The sequence below is a fragment of the Eurosta solidaginis genome, chromosome 2 (genome assembly GCF_040869045.1).
Source record: "Eurosta solidaginis isolate ZX-2024a chromosome 2, ASM4086904v1, whole genome shotgun sequence".
Classification (NCBI taxonomy): Eukaryota; Metazoa; Arthropoda; class Insecta; order Diptera; family Tephritidae; genus Eurosta; species Eurosta solidaginis.
In genome coordinates, this window is record NC_090320.1 from 2,072,527 (window position 1) to 2,098,199 (window position 25,673).

Here is a 25,673-nt window from a genome sequence, read left to right on the forward strand (position 1 = left end):
GCAATTTATGTTAATACAATGAACGACTACTAAGAAATATATGTATGTAAAACTCACCAGTATGATTACCCTGTCGCACAAGACGATCAGCTTGATCCCACAAATCATGACAATTAGCTAAATAATTAAAATAAAGATTTTGATGACTTAGAGTTGTATGCATATCCTGGCGCATATTACGTCCGGGCGGCGTATTTGAACCAGAACCCTGCAAATAAATTCAAACAAAGCAGTTGGTAAATAATCTTAATATTTTCAATGCTTACCTGTGAGCACACGGAGTTTGATGGCGAGTTTGATGATGGTGTATTCCCATTGAGTATTTCAGTACGACCACTTTTGAAGATTTCCATACAATGATTTATGATGGTACGACAATAAGCGCGTTTCATTTTATAAAGTTTCAGTGATATAAGCGATTGACATCGAAGGCTATAAATCAAATTAAAATTTCAAATGTTTGAATGCCATCTTTCTCTATGAATACTTTTTTTACATTACCTTAGGATTGCAACTTTGTTATGTGGCTCGTGAAGTTCATTAGTGGCGGATAAAACTTGCAAATGCTTGAACTTTGAAGAAATGAACCTTAAATTGAATAAATCCAAAAATTAATAAAATAATTTCATTTTATATTGAAATTTTAAGCTTTAATTAAATAAATCGTGTGTTTAAGAAAATCGCACACTTTACTCACTTAATTAAATTTAATGTGTCTTTGTACATAACCCAGGCGGCTTCTTCGGAGTTACGGTGCTGTTCTAAGCCAGCACTAGCTAATAAAAAGTAGATAACTGCCTCCAAATAAAGTGTTACCTGATTGAACAGATGCGGTTCTTTATCAGCGGCGTGCTTACGTTTGACAGCTTCTTGCAGGAATTTTGTATTTTTACTAAAAAAAATTAAAAGATTAAAAAAATTGTTTGACTGCTTTAGCATTTGTACGATACCAGATGTCATCACACCGTCCATCATCGTCGCGTTCAAAGTACGATCGATATATAACTTGTGGTGGCGGTGGTGCCAATTGTACAGGACTGCTATTTGGGGGCATTACATTACTAGATGGTACGTTTAGTATCGCGGGAGTAACTAAAGTATTACTAGGTGTCTGTAAATGCGCAGGACTATGTGATGAATTCGAAGTGCCAACATTGGTTAATTGTTGCTGTTGGTGTAATTGACGTGTTATAAGTAACCGATCGTGGTTGGTATGAGGCAGCTGCCGATTATCAACATGCTGATGATCCTTCTAAAAGTAAAATAGAATCATAAGGTTTCCTATACTAAAACGGTTAATAATAAATGTCAATTACACTGCACAGCGCCCAAAACCTGAGAGATAGTAGGAGAAAACTGATTGCCAATTTTTTTTTATCAAATTTCGTCAATAAAATTCTTCTTATTTTCAATAATTTAAATAAAAATTTCGGCAAATATTGTAACTGAAATGTTTTCGAAAACATTCGAAAACTCGAGAATATTTTATGAAAGTTTCAAAATTTTTATTTAGTTTTTGAAATTTATTGAGTATGCACGCCTAAAAAAACTTCCCATAGACGTTTTCTAGGATCTAGTTTCATAGCTGCCTGCAGGTCTGGCAATTCTGCTGTCCCTAGTATCTGGTGCATTGATCTCGCGAGTGCAGGACACAAACACAACACGTGCGCAACCGTTTCTCCTGCTGCTTGCACTTCCTTCATCTGTTGTTACTAACGAGACCTTATTTATATGCATGTCACGCAAGCAGGCAGTGTTCCGTAAGTACGCCTATCATGGTCCGAAAGCCTTCTTTCTTTGGAGCTTTGAGCAACTTTGTGGATCTTATATTGTAAGGCTTGCTTATGATTTTGGAAATCGTGCAGCCTCACGCTTTGATTTAACTTTTAGATAGTTTTTGAGAAAAGGTATAAAGTAGAACTGGGAGACAAGGGTACATGGGAGGAAAGTAGAATTAAGAACATTCAGCAGCTAAATAGAATAGTATGGTATACCGATGGCTCGAATACACAGAGGGGATTGGATCTGGAGTCGTTGGACCCAGAGCCAAGATATCAATACCCCTGGGAGCATACCCGAGCATTTTTCAAGCGGAAGTATTCGCCATAATCCAGTGCGCTGACCTGAACCTTCAGCGCGAATACTCCAATGAAACAATTGCCATACTCAGTGACAGTCAGGCCGCCCTCAAGGCAATCTCAGCGTTTGAAATAAAATCAGCACTGGTCCTTGAGTGCGTTGGAAAGCTAAATCAACTAGGAGCACACAACGAACTACTGTTGGCCTGGGTTCCTGGCCACAGGGGAGATGAGGGAAACGAGCAGGCGTACAGCGCTTCCCAAGGCCGTGGGTTCTATGTACCGGAGCGACTCGGGATTTTTCCCGACCAAGGACTGCCATTTCAGTGTAACCCCATTTAATTTGTTGCGTCCCTCCCACAAATTGTCATCCTCCCGGCAGCTCCTTACAGCGGGACTGCTCCATATTTTCTTTCTCCGGGAAGATATCGAACCCAATCTGGGCCCGTCTCCTGACCCCGGTCCTGAGAAATGGTTTTGCTGCATCTGCCGGAAAAGAATCTTTTTAGGACGGTCATACTCTTGTCAGTGTGTCTCGTGTAAGGGATGGTTGCATCGGACAGGTTGTTCTGGGCTAGACCCCAAAACCAGACGTCCACGTAACTTTTATAAATCTTTTGTGGCTCCTTGCTGTTCACGTCCTAGGACGTCCCGTAGTCTGCGCCTACATCGGGTATCCCAATGCCTACCCAAGGACGTCCAGTCCCAGGGCCTCAACAGCAATCGCGTTCTGGCCTTCCACAACCCAGGCGTAGTCACCCGTCACTTACTCCCAGAGTGACGACGTCTCCCCCTATGTACTTCAGAATTCTGCAGTTAAACTGGAATGGATTAACTGGGAAGATCACGGATAGTCGACTTCATGAAGCGGCACAACATCCGGATTGCTGCGATTCAAGAGACTAAACTCACAGCAAGATCTGCATTGCAGACCTGTTCTGGGTATAATGTCCACAGAAAAGATCGCGAGAGCGCACTGTGCAATATCATATATTCGATCCCGACATCGACCGCAGGGCAGTGTCTTAGAACGTCAAGGATTATCTGTCCGGTCAGGCGATGCAAATGTAGAAATCATCAAGATCTACATCCCTCCTGTCACCCTTTGCCCAAGTGGATACCGCCCTGATATCAGCGGCGTACTCACTGGACACAATCGCATTATCTTAGGCGATTTCAATTCCCATCACGATCTATGACATTCAAACTTGGTGGTGGACAGTAGGGGTGAGATGTTAGCCGATCAAATAGAAGAAACGACGTTCTGCACTATAAACGGAGACGCCCCCACACGTATGGTAGGAAGCTGTCACAGTTCGACGGATATTTTAATCGTGAGCGCAGAACTCGTAAACTGCGTCAACTGGCAGCCGATGGTAACATTGGCATCCGACCACCTGCCTATACTTATTTCGCTCGAGCGTCCCGCCGACTTCATCTTAGCAGAAAAACGCACTTTCATTAACTTTAAAAAAGGAAAGTGGGACGAATACAAATCCTTTACAGACAGCCGGTTTGCTGCCCTCCCTATCCTAACTGATGCCCGCCAAGGGGACCGTGCTTTCCGCAAGGTCATTGAATCCGCCTCGGCTCGTTTCATTCCCGCCGGTAGAATTCCCGAAATTCGGCCCACTTCCCGGCGGAGGCCGCAAGTTTAGCGAGAGAACGTGACCTTATAAGACAGCTCGATCCCGGCGATCCCCAAATAAGGGATATGAAACAACGCATCAGATTGCTTGTGGATGAACACAAGCGGGCGAAATGGGAGGAGCACCTAAGCGGTTGTAACATCTCTGCCGTTGTAGGTAAACTTTGGTCCACTGTAAAGTCCTTATCGAATCCGTCTTGGCATAATTACAAAGTTTCCATCGCCTTTGGCGACAAAGTGCTGTCGGATGCGAAAAAATGCGCGAGCGCTTTCTGCCGGCAATACATAATGCATTCTACGGTCGACAAAAATAGACGGAGGGCCAACAGACACGCACGTAAACATAAGTTCAGCGCGTCACCAATTACCATCACCGCCAAAAAGAGGTTGAGGATGCCATCGGTCATGCTAAACCATCCAAAACAGTGGGCCCAGACGGCATAGCCATGCCGATGCTTAAAAGCCTAGGGAAAGAGGGTTTCAAATATTTAGCACAGGTCTTCAACCTGTCTCTTTCGACCTTTGTCATACCCGAAAAATGGAAAATGGCCAAGGTGGTACCGCTACTAAAGCCTGGGAAACTAGCTAACATAGGAGAGTCCGATATCTCTCCTATCGCCAGAAACCTGGGCATTCCAACAGACATCTGATTGATGAGCCAGCACCGCCTAGGGACTTAAGGAGTCATCTCCGTAAGCATTTTGAGGAAATACGGCACCTGAGAACTCAGCCGTATGAAGCAAAAAAAACACAAGCAGGTCCTTGGTGAACTCCACAAACAGGCGTCGGACCTTTATGCCGGGAATTGCCCGGTGAATCCAGTACTCGGGGAACAGTACCCAAAACTTTCGGAAGAGGAACGCATACTCACCAGGGAAACGCGACTCACTCTGGCTCAACTTCGTTCTGGATACTGTAACAGGTTAAACTCTTACATATCCAGAATCAACCCCGACATACAAAATGTATGCCCCGCTTGCAATGTGTCCCCACATGACACCAACCATCTCTTTAACTGTAATGTGGAACCAACGCCTCTAACACCCCTTTCATTATGGTCCACCCCTGTCGAAACAGCAAGTTTCCTTGGACTCCTCTTAGAGGATATTGATGACAATTTGTGATCGGTCGCGGTTATTAGGTGGAGCGAAACATTGCTACAACAACAACAACAGCAGGCGTACAGTCTGGCCAGAGAGGCAGCAACGATACGACCTACTGGTTCCGAGCCGTTCCTGCCAGTAGGCCCTCAGGAAATTAGGGGGCATCTATTAGTAGAAGAAAGGGAAAAGAGGGAAGAGCATTGGCGCAATATGCCAGGTCTGAGACAATCTAAGTTACTGTTAAAGGGTTACAGCACAACTCGATATAGGGCATTAATAGGCCTCTCGAAAGATAACCTAAGAATCCTAACGGCTATTCTTACTGGACACTGCAGATTGAACACGCAAAAGCTGGGTATAATATCGAACAACTCATGCCGATTTTGTGATCGATCAGCGGAGACGGCGGACCATATCCTCCTGGAGTGTGACGCAATCTCAAGACGTAGGGCTAAGTTTATGGGCTCACCATGACCAGAGCATTCTCACATCAAATCCCTCAAGCCAGGTGAACTGCTAAGGTTCATCAGAGAAGTAGCTGAGGGCACAATAGACCAATGGTCGCAGTGCGATCCTCAATTAATTATCTATCTATCTATCTACGGATTAAAACACGAAAAGGGCCCTGAAATACATATTCCAATTTAAAACTCGAAACTTTCATACAGATTTTTAAATAATTATCGAATTTTTTCCGAAAACGTTTTCGAATTAGTTAGAATTATTTTAGTTGTAGTTCATTCAAGTTTTTTCTTGAAGTAACGAAAAAACATGTAAGTAAAAAAATGCTTATATTACATTCAAATCGCGCCATAAACTCGTAAGCTCGGTTAATAGCGCAATGTGAATGTAGTTTTAAAATGGTTGACAAATTTTACGGTTACTTTTTAGGTAACTTTCTACCAGGCTGGTTAATGCTCATAGCAGCAAAAGCATTTATTGATGTTTACAGATTAATAACATTTCAATATATTTAAAATTTTAAATTGTACACTATTTTATACATTTACCTCTATTTGCCCATTGTTGTTCATGCCTAAGGGGGGAATTATAGCAATAGCACGTCGACTTGTATCATTAGCACTACCAAGGCCACCAATGCCACCGCCGCCAATATCACGTTCGATAGCACCAACAGTGGCTATCGGTTTAGTAATATCCTTCTCTTTTTCTTTACACGTCGTAGCTGGTGTTAACAAAGTTTCACTATCTTTGACCTCTTTTATTTCCTTTCCTTCTTTTGGATACTTATCGGTTCGTTCCTTTTTTCGCTTCTTTTCTTTGTATGGACTGGAGCTGGCGCTGCGTTTGCGACGATGAGTTTTCGCGTCCGTTACCTCGCTTACCCGCAAATGTTGTAGCACACGCGATGCGCCACTCTCCTCTTCGTGGTGTCCTTGTTTCTCAGAAGTAACATAGTCGCATGATGGCGATAATCCGGGCTTATAATCCTGTTTAAGTAGTAATAGCTCTTGCTTCACTGAGTTGCTTGTTATGAATTTTGTTTCAGAACAGTAAGTTTCAGATTTATTGGTTGCTACAATATGTATGCTTTCAAGCTCCATGCCAGGCTCAATTTTAATTAGTTGCTCATGTTTCAGTTCTTTTGTTGAAGGCGAATTATGAGCGCAACTTGGAACTGTATAGCCGGTTAGTGTGAGTTCTGCTTTCTCTTTTGGTGTTGTACCCCCACCATCGGTTGAACGATTACTGAGAGGTCCAGTCGAATTCAGTCTTTGTTTGGTCACTGCTCCACCTCCGGCTGCTACACCGTTTACTTCAGCTCCAACTAGACTTTCACGTGATCGCGACCTTTCTCGGTCGGATGGCGCATGAGGAGTTGTGGGCGTACGGTTACCAGTGCTATAAGGTGTGACATTGCCGCTAGTACTAGCTGCAAGACGCGCAGTAGTTGCTTGCAAGTCAACGCTTAATATATTTTCATGATGGGAGTAGCGGGGCATTGCAGACGTGCCGCCAGAAAGGCGATAGGTGTTCGTACGCCATTCAGGCGGTATTCGTTGCAGTCTCGATAGTTCGACTCTACAGATTAAAGATGGGATATGGGGTGACACTGTTGCGGTAGAACTGAAAGTGGATGCGGATAATAGAGACGCCGACGTAGGCGTAGGAGTGCGTGTTGTCGGCGGTGTTCGTGTCGGTGTACAAGATGGTGTTTTGATACGTTGCTGTTGTACTTTACGTTCCGCACTACTGCGACTGCTAAGATCGGGCGTACGATGTGACCCAGCTGTTGTTAACTGTGGTAGGGCACGAGGAGATTTCATATGGCCAGGAGTAAGACGGGGAGACTGTGAAGTAAAAGTTGTAGATATAGTAGCGGTATTATCTTGACTACACGACACTGCCGCAGTTGAGACACTTGGCGCTCTATAGCCAGACGAGTTAGGTGATATCAATTTTTGCTGGTCGCCAATTTGTTCACCGCTGGACTGATCAATGACCAGCACTTGACCCTGTTTTTTAGCACCACCTTCTTTAGGATTGAATATGCGAGTCAAAGTTACATTTTTATTCTTATCGCTCGCCTTTGGTTTGTCACGTCGTAAACGGCCACCGCTAGCTGAGTTGCTGGATCCCGCTGATGCTTTAGCACCAGATTTTAGATGTTTACTTTTACAACGGCTGTTCGAAGATGTTCGGCGATCAGTGTCAGAGTGTTCACCACCACTACTACTGCTACGCGAAGAAGAAGATGATCCGCTACTTGAGCTAGATGTGGAAGGGGAAATTGGCGCCGCTGGAATGGATCCTTTGTATGGGGATTGCAGGTTCTGTGAGCGATGTGTGCTGCTGACAGTAGCATTTCCTGTCGTTGTCCCAGGCAAAACATCAGCTGTGGAATTTGCAGCCACTGTTACATAATTCCCGACGGAGCTATCGGAACCAGAGCCCGAATCTGATGAGTCGTCATCGCTGTCAATCACTTCATCATTAGGCGTTATTTTTGGTTTCGTACGTCTTCGTTTACTGCTACCACTTGTCGCCTTTGCTACTGCATTATTCGTTTTTCCCAAGCCGGCTGGCAACATCACTGAAGATGTAGGTGGCACATCGTCGTGTGATGATTTGCGTTTATTTAACTGTACAATGATGCGGTTTGTTGTCGACGCACCGACGCCAGCCCCTGTAGCATCGCCTTCCTCATAAGATGATGGGCCACTGATTACACCTTCTTCCTCGTCCGTATCAGAAGAACTAGATGTTTTCGACGTCAAATACGACACCGAAGATGAAGAGGATGAATCAATACTAGGTGCGCGTGGCAATGTTGGTGCAAGTGGTTGTTGCGTTTGTGTTTTCGACGTTGCTGCCGTGGAATTTTGTTTGGAAGCCCGCCGCCTTGCTGTAGTTTTCTTCGTTGACGCTGTACTACTATTTGCCACATCTTTCTTTGCTGTCAATGTGGGCCCTTTTGCAGCAGTTGCACTTGATAGTGGCGGATTCGAGACGGTTCCGCCTCCTGCGGATTTGCGAGGTCGACCGGGTCCTTTTTTCATCGTCACAGCCGCAACTGGTTCGGTATAAAATTTACCACCAGGGCGTGCTGCTGCTTTTAAAGCTGCCGCACTTACAGTTACTCCGCTACTTTTAAGAGCAGATGTTGTCGATGTTATATTTTCTTCATCACTGGTCTCTAAATGAGATGTGACTGTAGCTGTAGAGTTCCGGGGTTTTCTCTTTCTAGATGTAGGTGCTGTCGTCGGAAGGGGATCGATCGGCACTACTGTTATAGAGTTAGGAAGTGTAGGCGCAGGCGGTAATGGCTGAGGCGAAGGCGGTAGTGCGGTTATAGCAGCGGGTACCCCAGGTATCTTCAATGTGCCACCAGGGCCCAATGTTGGCACTGTAGACCTCACAGATGTTGGCATATCGTCTTCATCGTCACTACTATTCGATGCCGCTACATCACTTGGAGCTGCAGACAAGCGATTAACGCGTGCATGTTCCGCTGATTTCGACATTCCGGTCGAAGCACTAGTTCGCATTTGGGGCGATACAGATGGAGTTCTTCTACGTCCGCTGCCACTGGAAGTATTATAAGGGGTAACAGTAGTCGTACCCCCGGCTAATGACATTGGTGCAACATTTGTTGTTGTTGTTGTTGTCGATAATCCCGAAGCTTCGTGCTTTATTTGGCTAGAAGGTATTGCAACAAAGTCGGCGGCATTCAATAGCGGAACCTGCGTTTGTTGTTGAGATATACCATGAGTATTCGTTTGCGCACTGCCAAAACAGCTAGCTTTCAAAAGAGAATTAGAATAAATTACCTCAGACTCTTTTTTAATTTCATTTAACAATTCAGGCACGGCTCCACCTATACTTGACTTTGTTCCACTATTATTACCACAGTTTCTCCGCACGCCTCCAATTTCCTCCTCGTCATCGTCATGCACGTCAAAGTTTTTCTAGATAAAGAGTAAAAACAGAAAATGACCCAAATTATCAAAATTTATCTAAGCCTAGACCAGTTACTTACTGTTACTCCAAAGCTGGCTGCCTCATGCTTTACAATCGCCATATGAGGTTGAGATTGTGTTGCTTCGGGTATTATTTGTGCACCGCCAGGCAACAGTGTCGGTTCATCCATACTGACATTTATCGAATTGACAACCAATGAATTTGTTGATGTCGGATTTTCGTTCTGAGCTTGTGCAGGTTTTTTATTAAAATAGCGACTAAGATGCCATTTACTAGAATCTGATGGTGAAGGAGTCTTGTTAGAGGACGATGAAGTAGAGCTCGGACCCGAACTTGATGATCCTGCTGAGCCCAATACATTGCTACTTAGATAAATGCTTGATCGACCACCGCTAATAGTTTCGATCACTTTCGGTTTATCCTGTAAGGATATACTCACTCCTGAGCGCCCTACTGTTGGCGCTGCTTGTTGTTGTAAAATTTGTTGTTGCTGGATTGCGTGATGTGCGTGTAGCTTTTGTTGTTGCTTTTGGTGATCACTTTTCGATGACTCTTCACTCCCAGATTCACTAGAATCTGAGGGCGAACTATCACTGGAATTATGTCTTGATCGTCTGTAAACAGAAAATATAGTAAAACTGGTTTAAGAGCAAATTCGCAAAACACTATTTGTTGTTTTTGTTTTTTGTTTTGGTAAGGGTGGCAGTGTAATTCTAAATAAAAACATAATTTTTTTGACTACAAAAAGTACGACGGCGATAAATTAATATTCGAGGCGAAAAGGACAGTTTCGATGTATGGCACAAGATCCCATAGCACTTTGCTAATACTATGGACGCTTTTAGGCCAGGTTTTTCAGTAGTTGGTCAAGCTAAGCTTAAGCAAAGTTTGCTTAAACTCTAGTCAAATTTAAACTCCAGTTAAACTACTGAGATGTTTTTCAGTCAAAACAGTTTAAGGCCGCCTTTGGGGTATGCTTTTTTGTGCGGCAACATTGGTTTTCTCATTATCTAGATAATTTGTAGATACGGCAACAGCTGGATTTCGTTTACCCAACAAACATGAACAAAAAATTCTCCAGCGAAATGATATATCTAGTTCCGGAAGTGATATCCAACATCATTATTTAATTATTCTTAAACCAGATAGTTCTCGAATTGATATCCAACTTCATTCTCCAATCACTATCCAACCTTTGAGAAATTTTGTAAAATTAAAAATTTTCGATTTGATCTCCAACGTCATTAATATTTTCCAATTATTATCCTAATTTCGAGAGATTTTGAGAAATGTACAGTTCTCAAATGAATATTCAACACATTTCTCCAGTTGATATCCTAAATTGCATATCGAGTTGAGATGGAGTTGAAAAAAATCTCCAAGGTGGTACCACCAAAGCAAATAGCTATTTATTGTGAGAAATATACACGAGGTTGATAGCAGTAATGAAGCGTAATTTATCAAAAATAAATTATATAGGCGGCCACCGTGGTGTGATGGTAGCGTGCTCTGCCTACCACACCGAAGATCCTGGGTTCACACAGGTTTTTCAATTAGTAGAAAAATTTTTTAAGCGAGATCGCCCCTCGGCAGTGTTTGACAAGCACTCCGAGTGTATTTCTGCCATGAAAAGCTATCAGTGAAAACTCATCTTCCTTGCAGATGCCGTTCGGAGTCGGAATAAAACAAGTAGGTCCCGTCCCGCCAAATTGTAGGAAAAATTAAAAGGAGCACGACGCAATTTGGAAGAGAAACTCGGCCTAAAATCTCTTCGGAGGTTATCGCGCCTAACATTTATTTATTTTTTAAATTATATAATTTCATTTTATTTTCGTGAAAATACTGTAGTATGGAATCTTACATTTGAGTCCAGTTAGAGAACCACAAGTTGTTACTGAAATTTGTTTCAACTTTAGTAATAGCATTTTTTACTTTACAAAATCGCCCTCTTTTGCTGAGTATGCTATGATTCCCGAGTTGAGCCACTGGTTCGAAACAACTCCTGAGATTATAGAAGTATGCCTAGTTATCAACATGAGATGTAATGGTACGAAAGCCCAAATGCTTGATGGATATATTCGACGCAATATATAGCCTCTCCAACCAAATTGTCAACCTCACCTTCGAGCGGCGAATGCCGTTTCACTAACAGGCGAGGCTCTGGCGACCCCAAGCTCCTTATGGAACTTGGGGGTGGGGAGGGAATGAAATAAATCTTTCCCGAGATGGTCGGGCTAGCACCTTAATGGTGCTATGTTACCGGAGCGTACCGGATCTGTATCCGGCAAAGGACCATCACATCGATAACACTCCCCAAAGCCTTCGGGGAGTAACCTTATCGCTACAAGGTTTAAGCTTAGTTTAACTGACAAACTGAGTTGAACTTGTACTGAAAAACCGGGCCTTAGTCTATGTGCTGTCCTCACGGACCGGCCAGTTCACGTCATCGCGCTCATGTGAATGTATACGCGAAAGCGCCCGTATAGGCGACGCTGCCCAGCCTCATCTACATATTTCTTTCTATGATCTTCTTAAGTTGTGTTTGGCCAGCAAAAAGTTTGTAAAAACTTGTACAAATTGTGCTGGCATTTTATGAGTGATCTAATAAAGAAATATGTCAGCAAATCTAACAATGATTTGATTATAAGTGAAAGAATCCGTCCACGAAAGCATTAAAGAAAACGGGTTTTTGCAGCTTGCTGACAAAATGCTGGTGGGTCTGCATTCTATACCACATAATTGTGCCCTCATTGCGTATGCGAAAGGGCAATCACTTTAAATTTTTGTAGACCCATTGTGTAGATTGTGATGCCGCTCTCGTTACATACTTTATTGGCTGGCCAATCCATTATCGAGGGAAACCTCGTCGTTGTTGTCAAAAGTAAACGTGAGCGAAAGGTTTGTTGGCCATTTAAGAGCTTAAGCTTTTTTCTCCAAAATATCTTTTCTAAAAGGCTGTCGCCGTGATGTGGTGGTAGCGTGCTCCGCCTAGTACATCGAAGGTCCTGGGTGCAATACCCAGACAAAGGAAATAGTAAAGGAGAATTTCGGAAAAAGTGCACTAGGCAAACTGGAAGAGGTTCGGCCTAAACCTCTTCTGAGGAAAATCGCGCCAGGTATTTATTTTTTTAAAAGCCTCCTTCCTCATCCGCGAGTCAAACGCTACGAAAATGCTTAGGCGTGTCACCCTCTTCAAGGCAAGAAGGTTATATTGGCTTATGGGATATCCCGAGTAAACTTGCACTTTTGCTACGCAAAGTGATCAGCCCTCACTTCCAGAAATTGTCGGGTATCACGGCCCACACGGTATAGAAAGCGCATTATGGTTAGTAATCTAGTTAGTCCGCACCATGTAGTAAGTAAATAGAGAGATTCTTGTGCCAAAATTGAGCCTCAGACCGCTCTAATATTAAGTAAAAATCCGTCTAGCTAATGGTGTTGATGAGACGTGCACCTTGTGGAATTATAAATACAGTTCACACTTACCCTTGTTTTCTGCGGTCATCATCTGACTCCGAAAGCTCTAGGTCATTTTCCAAGCTGCGTGAATAAAATGAAATAAGGCCATGTAAATTTACTGTTTTAGTTTCGATTTGTTTTACTACTCACGTAGAGTTTTGCTTTTCTAACGTTGATCCAACCTTGTCCACTAATAATGGTTTTGAAGGCTCCTTTGGCATTGGTAATATCGGTCTAATAGACGACGTTACCGGTGTAGCTTTCAATCCGCTTAATATTGGTTCCGATGTTGAAGAAGCCGTTGTTGTTGCTGTAGTTAAAATAGCTGACACAGTTGTTGACACACCGCTACTGCCAACAGCTGTTATGGTGCCGGTATTAGGCACGGCCAGTGGATTCGGAACCGCTGGCACACCTGAAATCGGTGTAATCGGTGTAATCGGCGCCGGAACATTACTCTGCAGTAATTCTGCGCCCGAAGGTGGAGAGCCTAAAATAGGCTGGATCGGGCCAACAGAGTATTTATGCCGATTTGGACCATTCAAATTGTATTCGCCGATTGTTGTGCGTGGCGTAGCAGCAATTTTGGTAATTTGCTCGGGTGCACGATAGGTCTGATCTACTTTGGATATTATGTCGTTGATTGATTTCTTGCAAAAAAAAAAAAAAAATAATAATAATAATAATGTAATTAATTTTGGTTAAGCTTTAGTATTAATTAAATTATAAATTAAAATTGGTACTCACCGGTAACGGTTTAGAGAAACGTCCATTGTGCAGCGGTGCTGACGATTTGGGCGGACCTACGTAACCGTTTGGTGGTGGTGGTAGTAGCCCTGCTGTATTTGTGCCTGAATTATTTCCTGGGCTACTGCTATTTCTAGTAACGCTATTAATGCTAGCAGTTGATATTGTTGATGTTGGTGGTGGTAGCAGGAGTGGCGGCCCTTTGGGAGGTGCCATGCCACCACTGGAACGCAAATCATTTTTTACAGGTTGGCCTGGGTATCCTCCGCGTCCACTATATGGTGGTTTGTTGTCAGTTTGCTTTCGGTACGGCAGCTGTTGTTGATAGTGACGTAGTTGTGGTGTCGATTGCTGCGGTTGAGACGCTTGCGAGCTTGTTGGGCAAGACATTAAACGCTGTGAAGAGGATGATGAGCTGGCAGGTATTGATGTAGGGTTGCCGCTAGCTGAAGAAGAAGAGGAGGCACTTGTTGGTATATGACTGGTGAGCAAGGCATTGTTGGATGATGGCTGTACTCCAACCGCATCGGTTGTCATAAATTCAATGGCTTTGGAGTGATCACCTAGTTTGGCTGTGATATCGTCATCTACCTCGGACGGGTTGACGCGACGCGGTTCGGGGAAAAGTGCGAATTCACGACCGACATATTGTACCTGTTGACGCTTATGCTTCTCTCGTTCTCTCTGTTGCCGCCTCTCAAGATCTTCCATGCTGGGGTCCCAACAAAAAGACAAAATATAATAAACAAGAAAAATGAAAAATATTAGTAAATATGTATATTTACTTCAATAACTACTACATACTTATATATTTTGTTAATTATTAAAATTTAACACTATAAACGCCTGGTTCTTACTTTTTTTAAATAGATACAAATATACATTTATACTATATACCTACACATACATACATATATGCACATATTAAAATATTAAGCTGAATAAAGCGCACAATAAAAGGAAGTCACAATAAAAATACGTACAAATGCAAAATGCAGAACTAGTTTAGCTGAGATGCGTAGCATAGGAACTTCATGAAATGACTGAAGGTTGGTTCGACCCTCGCCCAGCACGTCGCTTAATTTAAGTATGATAATGTGTGTTTAGGTTTTTTATACTTCTTACTTCTGTATTGGGTTCAATTTTGTAGATTGGGGTTGTTTCATTCCACAATAACTTGTGTAACGATATGAGTTTAGTTCATGTGATAGCTCTGGTCGCGTATACCTACTCCATCATAAAAATATTCAGCAGCCCTCTAAAAACACTCCATTTGGAGTGAATACTTCAACTCACGACTTCCTTGACTTTGACATTAACGCGACATATACTAAAAATATATCAACTTCTTGGTTTGCTTTACACTCAGCAAACACTGACTTAAAGTCCGATTTACATAGATTGCTTTTGATGAATGGTTGAATGTTAAGTTTAAGTGCGAACTTGCTACGGAGTCGTGGAACGTGAAGCAAAGCGAACTCCTGAATCACCAATATTCAGACAGGTTATGTCAATATCACAAAATTTTATCGTATTTGACAATACTCGATGTAATAACTTAGTTATGCTTCTAGATTTTTCTATAACGACTGTGGTTGGTCTATATTTCCTTTTATAGGTGAGTGTTATTTCCTTTTTGTATATGAAATAAGTCCCGCGGGCATCAGTTCTATTTTTGAGGCGTTAACTACGCGGGCATATGGGCACAGTGACATCCCTCGCAACTGAGACGCATATTTCTTAGCCCGAGCTGCACCGCTCGAATAGGAGGTGAACGCTTCCCAAGGTAGCCGGTTCTATGTACTGGAGTGACTCAAAGTTTTTTTCCGACCAAGTGCTGTCATTTCAGGTAACCCCATTTAATTTGTTGCATCCCTCCACAAATTGTCATTCTCCCAGCAGAGTCTTACAGTGGGATTGCGTCATATTCCCGTTCCGGGAGGGAATCGAACCAAATCCGGGGCCAGTACCTGATCCCGGTACAGACAAATGGTTTTGCTGCGTGTGCCGGAAAATTATATTTTTAGGACGGTCACACTCTTGCTGGTGTGTCACGTGTAAGAGATGGTCATATCGCACGGGGTGTCGTGGGCTAGATCCGTTGACCCCGTAATTTTTACAAATCTCTTGTGGCACCTCAAATGGAAGATATATGTATCGCTCACCTAGATCAAAAGGGAGCGAACAGAAAAATTTGAAATTTCGAAGGTTTAAGTACCACCAGGGTGCCGAAAGCATTACCTACCGAACTTTATACTAGATTTATTAAAATCTCCACTAATCAACGAGGAAAGGCCGCCACGGTTGTTGTTGTAGCGTTAAGGACACTCTCCGAAGGCCGTGGGGGATGTTGATGGTCCTTTGCCGGATGCATATCCGGTACGTTCCGGTACCAGACCATCTCGGGAACGATTTGGTATGACCGTATACGACCTTTTAGGCCATCACGCCCTCCCACTCCCTAGATCCATGAGGAGTTCGCCAGAGCCTCGGCTGATAATGAAACAGGTTTCGCCACGGATAGGTGAGGTTGACAATTGGGTTGGAGAAGCTGTATATTGCGCTGGCAACCCCTTGAATCTATTTGGTATTTTAGTCGCCTCTTACGACAGGCATACCTACCGCGTATATTTTATAACCCCCTAACCCGCCGGGTGCCGCAGCGGTCGCCGTGGTGTGATGGTAGCGTGATACGCCTGCCACACCTATGGCCCTAAGTTCAATGCCCGGCAACATCAACATCAAAATCTTTAGAAAAAAGTTATTTCAAGTAGAAAAATATTTCTAAGCTGGGTCACCCCTTGGCAGACGTTTGGCAAACAATCCGAGGGTATTTCTGCCTCTATTGCGAGGCAAACTCGCGGTCTCTGATTATTTTATCGGGACGATATTTGTGCTCCGAGTATTTTTACTTTCTCTGACTGCTTACAATTCTAGAGTTGATCTCATAGGCGAGTAGAGATTTTAGTTCTTTGTTCGCATTTTTAATCATTGATGAATCGAGACTTTAGACACTATACCGAGTTGTTTCCAATAAAAATAATTCCAATTGATTTTCTCGGCATGAGTCCAAATTATTACATTCTCGAAAATCTTATATCGCGAGTCAGTCGCAAATTCGACGAAGATTATTTTTTTGCGTTTATTGGGAAGTGAACTTTGATTTTTTTAATTTGTAAAACTTTTTATTTCACTGCCTAAAAGCGAAAAAATTTTAAACTGCAAAAGTTTGTTGCAGGAGATAGATTGGCAAGCGCAATGGATGTTGTACAATGAGTAAAATGAGAATAATACTTTAAAAATAAGGGAGGCGGTTGTTGTTTTTATTTTTTTCGTTGCCAATGCTTAAAATTTTTTTCAGATTCTGTTTTCATGCCGTTCCAACTTCAGCTTAAGGCCGTGCCACAATGACATTTTTCATATAGATGCGTTTAACACAAGCTTATGCATTGCAATAACATCGCCACAATCAACCAAGATATTGCGTTTGTAAATATGAAAGAACTTTAGACTTGGCAATTGAAGTTTATTACGCCTTGTCCATTCACATACAAAATTTCGCGAAGCACTATTATAAACATTCTCGCTATACAACAAAAATACTTGCTAACATATTAGGTGTGGTAATCAATTGTTAATTTTTAATTGCGAAAAATGTTAGAAAATTTACCAACCAGTGGGAAAAAAAATTTCACTTGCAAAGTGTGCCAACACCCTTAGCCAAAGCAAATGTCAAATTCTTCTTCTTATGATTTGCTTGGAACAAAATTTGGGAGATGGCTACTTTTCAATATCAGATGGCGCCAGTGTCGCCCATTCTACCGTTCTCCATAAAAATACGTGCAATCTACTCATAATGCATAAGCTTGTGTTAAACTCATCTATATGAAAAACTGCTTATGTGTCGGAGCTGTTAGTTAGCTTGCATTTTTCTGGTATACCTCAAGCTGATAGAGGAGCGATAAGGAAGTACGGTCGAGACCCTATGTGAAGCTATAGTTACCCACAGACGTGTGTAACGTATATATACGTATGCCGTACGTACACACATTTGAGCGAAATTTATGCCCGTAGTGGCAACAAAAAAAATGTTGCCATCGACTTGTTTAAATGCATGCATATGGAAGCATCAACTTTTTCTATTTTAATTTCTGATGTTGTAAAAGGCTGGAATTAATATTAAATTATGTAAATAAGTATAAGTAGATTACATATTTATAATCTGCACTTAAACATAATTATTTCGAATTATTTCCACAATTTTTCAAACTTTAACAAAAGTTTACTAGGCAACTCTGTCCACGGAAAAAATCAAAATTGTTTTGATTTCTACGTTCCGGGCTACGTACGTACGTGCGTTGAACGTCGGTGAGTTTTCCTTTAAATTGCACATTCATAAGATAGGTCGTGTCAGCTGACACGTTTTTTGTACGTACGTTCGTGGGTAACTGCGGCTTAAGTTGTGAAACATTAGCATCAAAAGACAAGGCAAAATAAAACAAAACACAAAACCGTAGCTGAAACAATTGGTTGGTGCACAGAACGTAGACAAAGTGACGAAAGTTAACAAGTGTGCGAAATGTTAACAAATGCCTACGGTGAGTCTGCAATGAGTAAAACAGTGGGGGAATTCTGGATCGCCAAGACCGAAAGAGGCTCGACAAGTACGGCTTTTCATGGCTTTTGCACCACGATGTAATGCATCTGCTCAGACTTCATTGCTTGTTCGTGCATTTTTGGCCAAAAAGAATACTGTAACGATGCCCGAGCCTCCATATTCGCCAGACATGGTTCCGTGTGCCTTTTTTCTATTTCCAAAAATAAAGCAAAGTATGAAGGGCCGTCGTTTTAGAAGCATATATGAAATTAAAAGCGCATCGCTGAAAGAGCTGAAGGCTATTCCAAAGATCGAGTTTGAGAAGTGTTTCGAGGATTGGAAGAAGCGCTGGTACAAGTGCATAATATCTAATGGGGACAATTTTGAGGCGACAACATTAACGTAGATAAATAAATAAATATCTTTTTCAAAAAACGAAAATTCCCGTTATTTTCTGAACACACCTCGTATAGGTGCTTGAAACCCATAAAAAAGCTAAGCTCTCATAAAATGTTTGTATAAAACAATTAACAGGTCCGTCAAGCTGGTGGTGCGATTGACTTTATTTTCGAGCAAACAGACCGATTTTGTATAGAATTAATTATTTTAAAATAATGTGATAAAACTCTATGGCGGCTATTGTGGTACGAGTATAGGTAAAGTCGGATAAAGTGGTATAGTATACCAAATAACCTTGGCGATAGAAAATACGCCGAAAAAAGTTAAGTATGAAAATGGAGAGGAGGGAATATGAAAAAAAAATATACCAGCAGTAGGGAAAGGGTAAATAGGTGTTCTATTGACTTCCAGAACATTCAACGCTCTTCATACTACTCTACAGCGCATGTCATGTAGTGAGAAACCCATTTTGGAAACTAAAATAATACAAGCTCTATTTTTTTTTTTTTGGAATAGAAGATAGAAAATTTTTCAGACACCTGCAACAATTTTTCAAATATATACAAATTAAAAAGACAATAATTATCATAAAAAATGTTGTTCTGGCCTTGAGCTCGCATCGAACCTGGAACCCGCATTTACTCTAACTCGCAGATTGTTATTAAAAGCCCAAACATTAAGAGCAACCAAATCTTTCTGAAATGCATCTGATGTACCGGTGATACGCCTTAACAGCTTTAAATCGTCTGAATGAAGTAGATAATTTAAATATAAGCCAATGTCATTGATGAAAATAACAAATAATGTTGAACCGAGAATAATACCTTGTGTCACCACAGAGGTTGCTAAGAACTAAGAGCACTTCATATTCTTAATTTCAACAAATAAAGTTCTATTTGACAAGTACGATTTTAACCATGACAGATATTTTGAACGGAAACCTCTGAATTCAAGTTTCCAGGATTCAAGGGGTTCATAGGCGCAATACAAAGCTTCTAGTCCCAATTGTCAACCTCACCTACGCGAGGGGAATCCTGTTACAAATATGTATGTATCATACACATATTTAGCAGGCGAGGATCTGGCGAGCACAAGTTCCTCAATGAACTAGGAGGTGGTGGGCGGGATGGCCTAGAAGGATTGATGTGGTCATATTAATCGTTCCGAGATGGTTGGGCTAGACCAGGCATGCTTAACCAACGAACCGATATCATTTCGTTACGATAATTAACGTCAATAAACGAAACAAAGTCATTTCGTTTCGTTTATTAACGTTAAGAACGTCAAATTAACGAAATGATTTTGTTTCGTTTTCTGCCATATCAAAACGAAATCAAATCGTTTATGTTGATTATTAATTTAAAACTATGCTGGCAAAGCTGATTGATGGCGGAGTCATTAAAGGTGAAAGCATTAGCCAAGCTGATTGCATCTTTTCTCATGAATTTTGACAGTACGAACATTTCTCAGAGTATTTTTGACATTACCACCAACGAATTACACAAACAAATTACATAGAGTTTGTGTGTGTATGTGCGCTCGTTGTTGCCACCTTACGGCTTCACCATGGCTATAGCATTTCCAGCACAATTCAAACATAAAGTATCACGTTTTCGTTAACGTTTTTAACGTTAACGAAAGCTTTTCGTTTCGGTTAAAAACGAGATACAATTTATCTTGATAATTTCTTTATCGATAACATTTCGAAGTGTTTCAACGGAAACGGTGGAAATTTTTTGATAAACGATTAGCTTAACGTTAAGGTGCATCCCTGGGCTAGACCCTTAATGGTGCTTGTTACCGCAACGTACCGGATCTATATCCGGAAAAGGACCATCAACATCGATAACACTCTCCAAAACCTTCTGGTAGTTTCTTCATCGCTAATACAACAACAACAATTTAAGTTTCCGCAGCAGTATTTTGTGAGAAACTGTATCAAAACCCTTGGTGAAATCTGTATATATAGCACCAACTTAATACTCATTCTTAAAGCGGTGACACAATAACATTTTTCATATAGATGCGTTTAACAAAAGCTTATGCATTCCAATAACATCGCCACAATCAACCAAGATGTTGCGTTTGTAAATATGAAGGAACTTCAGACTTGGCAATTGAAGTTTATTACGCCTTGCCCATTCACATACAATATTTCGCGACGCACTGTTGTAAACATTCTCCCTATACAACAAAAATACTTGCTAACATATGTATTTAGTGTCGTATTCGATTGTTACATTGCAGTTTTTAATTGTGAAAAATGTTAGAAAATTTACCAACCAGTGGGAAATATAATTTCACTTGCAAAGTTTGTCAACACCCTAAGGCAAAACAAATGTCAAATTCTTCTTCTTATGATTTGCTTGGAACAAAATTGGGGAGTTGGCTACTTTTCAATATCAGATGGCGCTAGTGCCGCTCATTCTACCATTCTCCATAAAAATATATGCAATCTACTCATAATGCATAAGCATGTGTTAAACTTATCTATATGAAAAACTGCGTATGTGTCGGACCTATTAAACGCGGAAACAAAGAACTGAAAAAAACGACAAAAATTGTCACTGTTGAACGACAAGCAACAAAGCCATGCTGACATGGATCGATTATTCCTATAAAAGTAAATGATAACTTCTCCTGTACTACTTTCTCAAAACGGTTTGAACGAGTTGAAGGTTTGGAGCTTGAAATGTAGTTTGTTACCTCGCCTTGATTTAACACGCTATAAGTGAAGTACGCGAGTACATAAAATTGTGAAGATCGACTACCACTGAAGTGCGTCATTCATTCGACAGTTCAATGATTCGAACTATAGCAGAAGGGGAGCATTTTCAAGAATTGAATGAATTAATGAGATTGGAATGATTTAACGGTAATCCAAGGGTCTGTTTATTTTTTGATTTTAAGTTCTAATAGTTTTGCCTTTTGATTTTAAAATTTTATTTTACATTTATCTGCAAATGTATTTAACGGGGTGTTAGTATGTTTATGTGAATATTTGAAAGAAGTGAAATGTAATTAAGCAACCCCCATATACGCAAACAAATCCACAAAATCCAGTCAAGCATGCGAGTAGATAGATAAAACAAAACATACGGCAAAAACAAAAACTTACATCAGATGTAGTTCGAGGTAAACTTGCAAGTGATGCCGTGAACTGATGGACTCACAAAAAATGCGCAACAAAAAGCGGACTAACTTCCATATGGGTTTTCAATGTCCAATTTTTATAGATTTTTTTTTTTCGTTTTCTGCGTTTTTCTGATTTCGAAAATACGTTGTTACGCCTTTTACTTTCAAATGTTCATTTGATCTTATGATAATTTTTCTTTCCAAAGGGTGTTTTGGATTTTCTCCCAAACAAAGTAAAAGTGTGTAAAATGTCTTTGTTTTTTTTTTTTTTTTATGGAGGAAAATCTGGAAGTGTCTTAGGAAAAATAGTGAATTTGCAGCCTTCAACTATGTGCCAAAAGTGAATTGAACTATTAAACTGCACATTCAAAAGTTGCCAAGTCTTGGAGATTCTGACTAGAATTTTTCAGAACTTTTCAAATTTTCGAAGTTTTTCGAATTTCGCATACAACACAGTATTAATTAATGAAAATAAGATAAGAGGAAAATACATGATAAAGTTTATAAATAATTATTGCTGCCATTTTATTTCTCACAATTGCATTTTTAAACGGAAAAGTGCGGCATAACGCCTTGAACAATACCCCTCTTCAAATGTAAATGTTGTTTGGCAATCACTTAAAGAGAAGATACAGCAAAAGCAGATAATGCATGCGACGGTTGTACAACAATCAGATGGGGAGTTAATTACCGAGTTAAAAAGTGGTGGGAGAACTTGCAACTGGTATTTGATAACAACAGTAATCTAAAATCTTTTGCTTTCACCAACATTCTTTTATGATTTTTAAGATTTATATGATAGTAAATTTTAAACGATTAATTAAGTGCAAAGACCCTGTCTTTGCGTGTCATCTGCAGCCAAAAGGTAGAGTCCAAATTGGTACGAAGAAAAACCGAACTTAATATACAGCAATCCCCAAATAAGTAGTTGTGGAAGTAATACGGGAAGCACCAGAGCAATGTCGAAAATACTAAATCAACTTTAGCAAAGTCTGGAAAAAGTTCCAAGATAATACCAAAAAATTGCCATAAATAGTGTACATTTCCCAAATCAATCACAAAGTAGAACCGAAATTCTGCCCATAGTTTCCAAACAACCCCAAAAATATTTTAAAAATAGTTCTGAATTTCTGAAGAAATAAACCTGAAAACAATCCCCAAATTATTTTTGAATAGTTCCAAAAAAAAAAAACGAAACATATTCAAAATATTCAGGCAAGATACCGGAAGAAGTTTCCAAATATGCTGGCAGAAATCTAGAAACTGATACCGAAATGGTTTCGAAAGGACCTTGAAATAATACCGAAATATTTCCGAGGTTGGCCTGATATGATCCAACACTATGCAAACATATTCTGGAGCAACGTCGATACCATTGAGAAAAGATCCCGAAATTTGTTGAAGAACTGTAACACATCTTTTATAAATATTCAAAATTAAGTATGCTTGTATTAATAATGCTTAAGTATATATGTATGTAAATGTTACTTGGCTTACTTATATTATTACCTACATTTAAGTTTATCTAAATTCAAATTAAACATACTTATATTAAGTTGTGGTTTTTGTCTGAAAGTGTGTGCCAGCCCGCAGAAATAACTTTATCTGCGCACTTAACACATAATTTTCATTTTATTCTTCGCCAGGTTGGCTGATTTGTAATAAATGATATAAGCTGACATACATATCTATATTACAAACCTTTATAGATAAGATTTATATCATTGAACTCTTATCTTAAAAAACAATAATAATAATTGTGTGTAGTAACTAGTAGAACGTATGAGATTGAAAAACAACAAAGGTCATCATTCAAAAGAAAGCCAATATTTTTTAAATTTTGGAAAGAAGTATTATGAGATTCTTTTTCCTCTCGGTCTGGTTCGGTAAACGAGTTACTTCGGCTGTTGTCCACCTTGATTATTGCTGTCTTCAACAATGAACGAAGCTTCAACCAACAGACGCGCTAGTCTCACTTTACGTCATGCCTTGAGGGTTTTTCTATTAGCATGGATCAGGTTAGGAACATCGACCAATGCCTTAGGCTTTGACTAATACTGTTTCATTCAAATCTTCAATCGGCAGCGATATAACCCACCTCTCCGTCTTTGCCTTGAGTTTTCTGCCTCTTGGCATGGGCAAGTTGAGGAGTTGCCGATTATTTTGTCCGCTTTGACTAGTGCTGTTTTCAGCAATAGTAAAAACTTCAACCAAAAAAACAAGTATTCCCCCCTTGCCGCTCTACCTTGAGTTGTTTTATCTGCCTAGACTGCATGTAGCATGTTTAGAAAAGAAGGAGGGACACCAGCAACAGAAGTTCTAAGCCTTTAACGAGAGAAACATTTAGTTAACTCACTCATTAACGACAGAGAGTTCTACGAAGCCGGGAATATTACAGTTGATCCTATGAAGAAAGCCTCCTGGTTTGCTTTAAGTTTTCTGACTCATAGCATGGGTCCAGGTTAAGAGTACCGAACACTGTCTTTAGTTTCAAACAATAATTAAATCTTCAATCGACAGCCGTATACCCCACCTCTCCGTCTTTGCCCTGAGATTTTTGCCTCGTAGCATGGGTCCAGGCTAAGAGTATCGAACACTGTCTTTCGTTTTAAATAATAATTAAATCTTCAATCGACAGCCGTATACCCAACCTCTCCGTCTTTGCCTTGAGTTTTCTGCCTCTTGGCATGGGCATGTTGAGGAGTTACCGATTATTTTGTCCGCTTTGACTAGTGCTGTTTTCAGCAATAGTAAAAACTTCAACCAAAAAACAGGTATTCCCCCCTTGCCGCTCTGCCTTGAGTTGTTTTACCTGTCTAGACTGCATGTAGCGTGTCTAGAAAAGAAGGAGGGACACCAGCAACAGAAGTCCTAAGCCTTTAACGAGAAAGAGTAACATTTAGTTAACTCACTCATTAACGACAGAGAGTTCTACGAAGCCGGGAATATTACAGTTGCCCCTATGAATAAAGCCTCCTGGTTTGCTTTAAGTTTTCTGTCTCATAGCATGGGTCCAGGTTAAGAGTACCGAACACTGTCTTTAGTTTCAAACAATAATTAAATCTTCAATCGACAGCCGTATACCCCACCTCTCCGTCTTTGCCATGTGATTTTTGCCTCGTAGCATGGGTCCAGGCTAAGAGTATCGAACACTGTCTTTCGTTTTAAATAATAATTAAATCTTCAATCGACAGCCGTATACCCCACCTCTCCGTCTTTGCCTTGAGTTTTCTGCCTCTTGGCATGGGCATGTTGAGGAGTTACCGATTATTTTGTCCGCTTTGACTAGTGCTGTTTTCAGCAATAGTAAAAACTTCAACCAAAAAACAGGTATTCCCCCCTTGCCGCTCTGCCTTGAGTTGTTTTACCTGTCTAGACTGCATGTAGCGTGTCTAGAAAAGAAGGAGGGACACCAGCAACAGAAGTTCCAAGCCTTTAACGAGAGAGTGTAACATTTAGTTAACTCACTCATTAACGACAGAGAGTTCTACGATGCCGGGAATATTACAGTTGCCCCTATGAATAGAGCCTCCTGGTTTGCTTTAAGTTTTCTGACTCAGAGCATGGGTCCAGGTTAAGAGTACCGGACACTGTCTTTCGTTTTAAATAATAAATAAATCTTCAATCGACATCCGTATACCCCACCTCTCCGTCTTTGCCTTGAGTTCTCTGCCTCTTGGCATGGGCATGTTGAGGAGTTGCCGATTATTTTGTCCGCTTTGACTAGTGCTGTTTTCAGCAATAGTAAAAACTTCAACCAAAAAACAGGTATTCCCCCCTTGCCGCTCTGCCTTGAGTTGTTTTACCTGTCTAGACTGCATGTAGCGTGTCTAGAAAAGAAGGGACACCAGCAACAGAAGTTCTAAGCCTTTAACGAGAGAAACATTTAGTTAACTCAGTCATTAACGACAGAGAGTTCTACGATGCCGGGAATATTACAGTTGCCCCTATGAATAAAGCCTCCTGGTGTGCTTTAAATTTTCTGCCTCATATCATGTGTTCAGGTTAAGAGTACCGACATAACGGCTTCTTCAGCCTTTCGTCCTCGTACTTTCTTGTTCCCT

General features: G+C 40.8%; 1 protein-coding gene across 10 annotated transcripts in view; it reads right to left on the minus strand.

Moving 5' to 3' along the window:
* lilli (lilliputian) overlaps positions 1 to 25,673 on the minus strand; it is a 166,553-nt gene that overhangs the window by 4,467 nt on the left and 136,413 nt on the right. For 8 of the 10 annotated variants that reach the window (XM_067764028.1, XM_067764026.1, XM_067764027.1 and 5 more), the window contains 10 exons: positions 13,479 to 14,190; positions 12,882 to 13,381; positions 12,759 to 12,812; positions 9,331 to 9,886; positions 5,840 to 9,259; positions 951 to 1,252; positions 698 to 892; positions 502 to 588; positions 267 to 432; positions 58 to 208 (listed from right to left, as the gene is read on the minus strand). In XM_067764028.1, the coding sequence (XP_067620129.1) occupies positions 58 to 208; positions 267 to 432; positions 502 to 588; positions 698 to 892; positions 951 to 1,252; positions 5,840 to 9,259; positions 9,331 to 9,886; positions 12,759 to 12,812; positions 12,882 to 13,381; positions 13,479 to 14,190 (6,143 nt within the window). The remainder of the gene's footprint in view (positions 1 to 57; positions 209 to 266; positions 433 to 501; positions 589 to 697; positions 893 to 950; positions 1,253 to 5,839; positions 9,260 to 9,330; positions 9,887 to 12,758; positions 12,813 to 12,881; positions 13,382 to 13,478; positions 14,191 to 25,673) is intronic. The other 2 variants (XM_067764030.1, XM_067764029.1) reach the window with 2 other exon arrangements.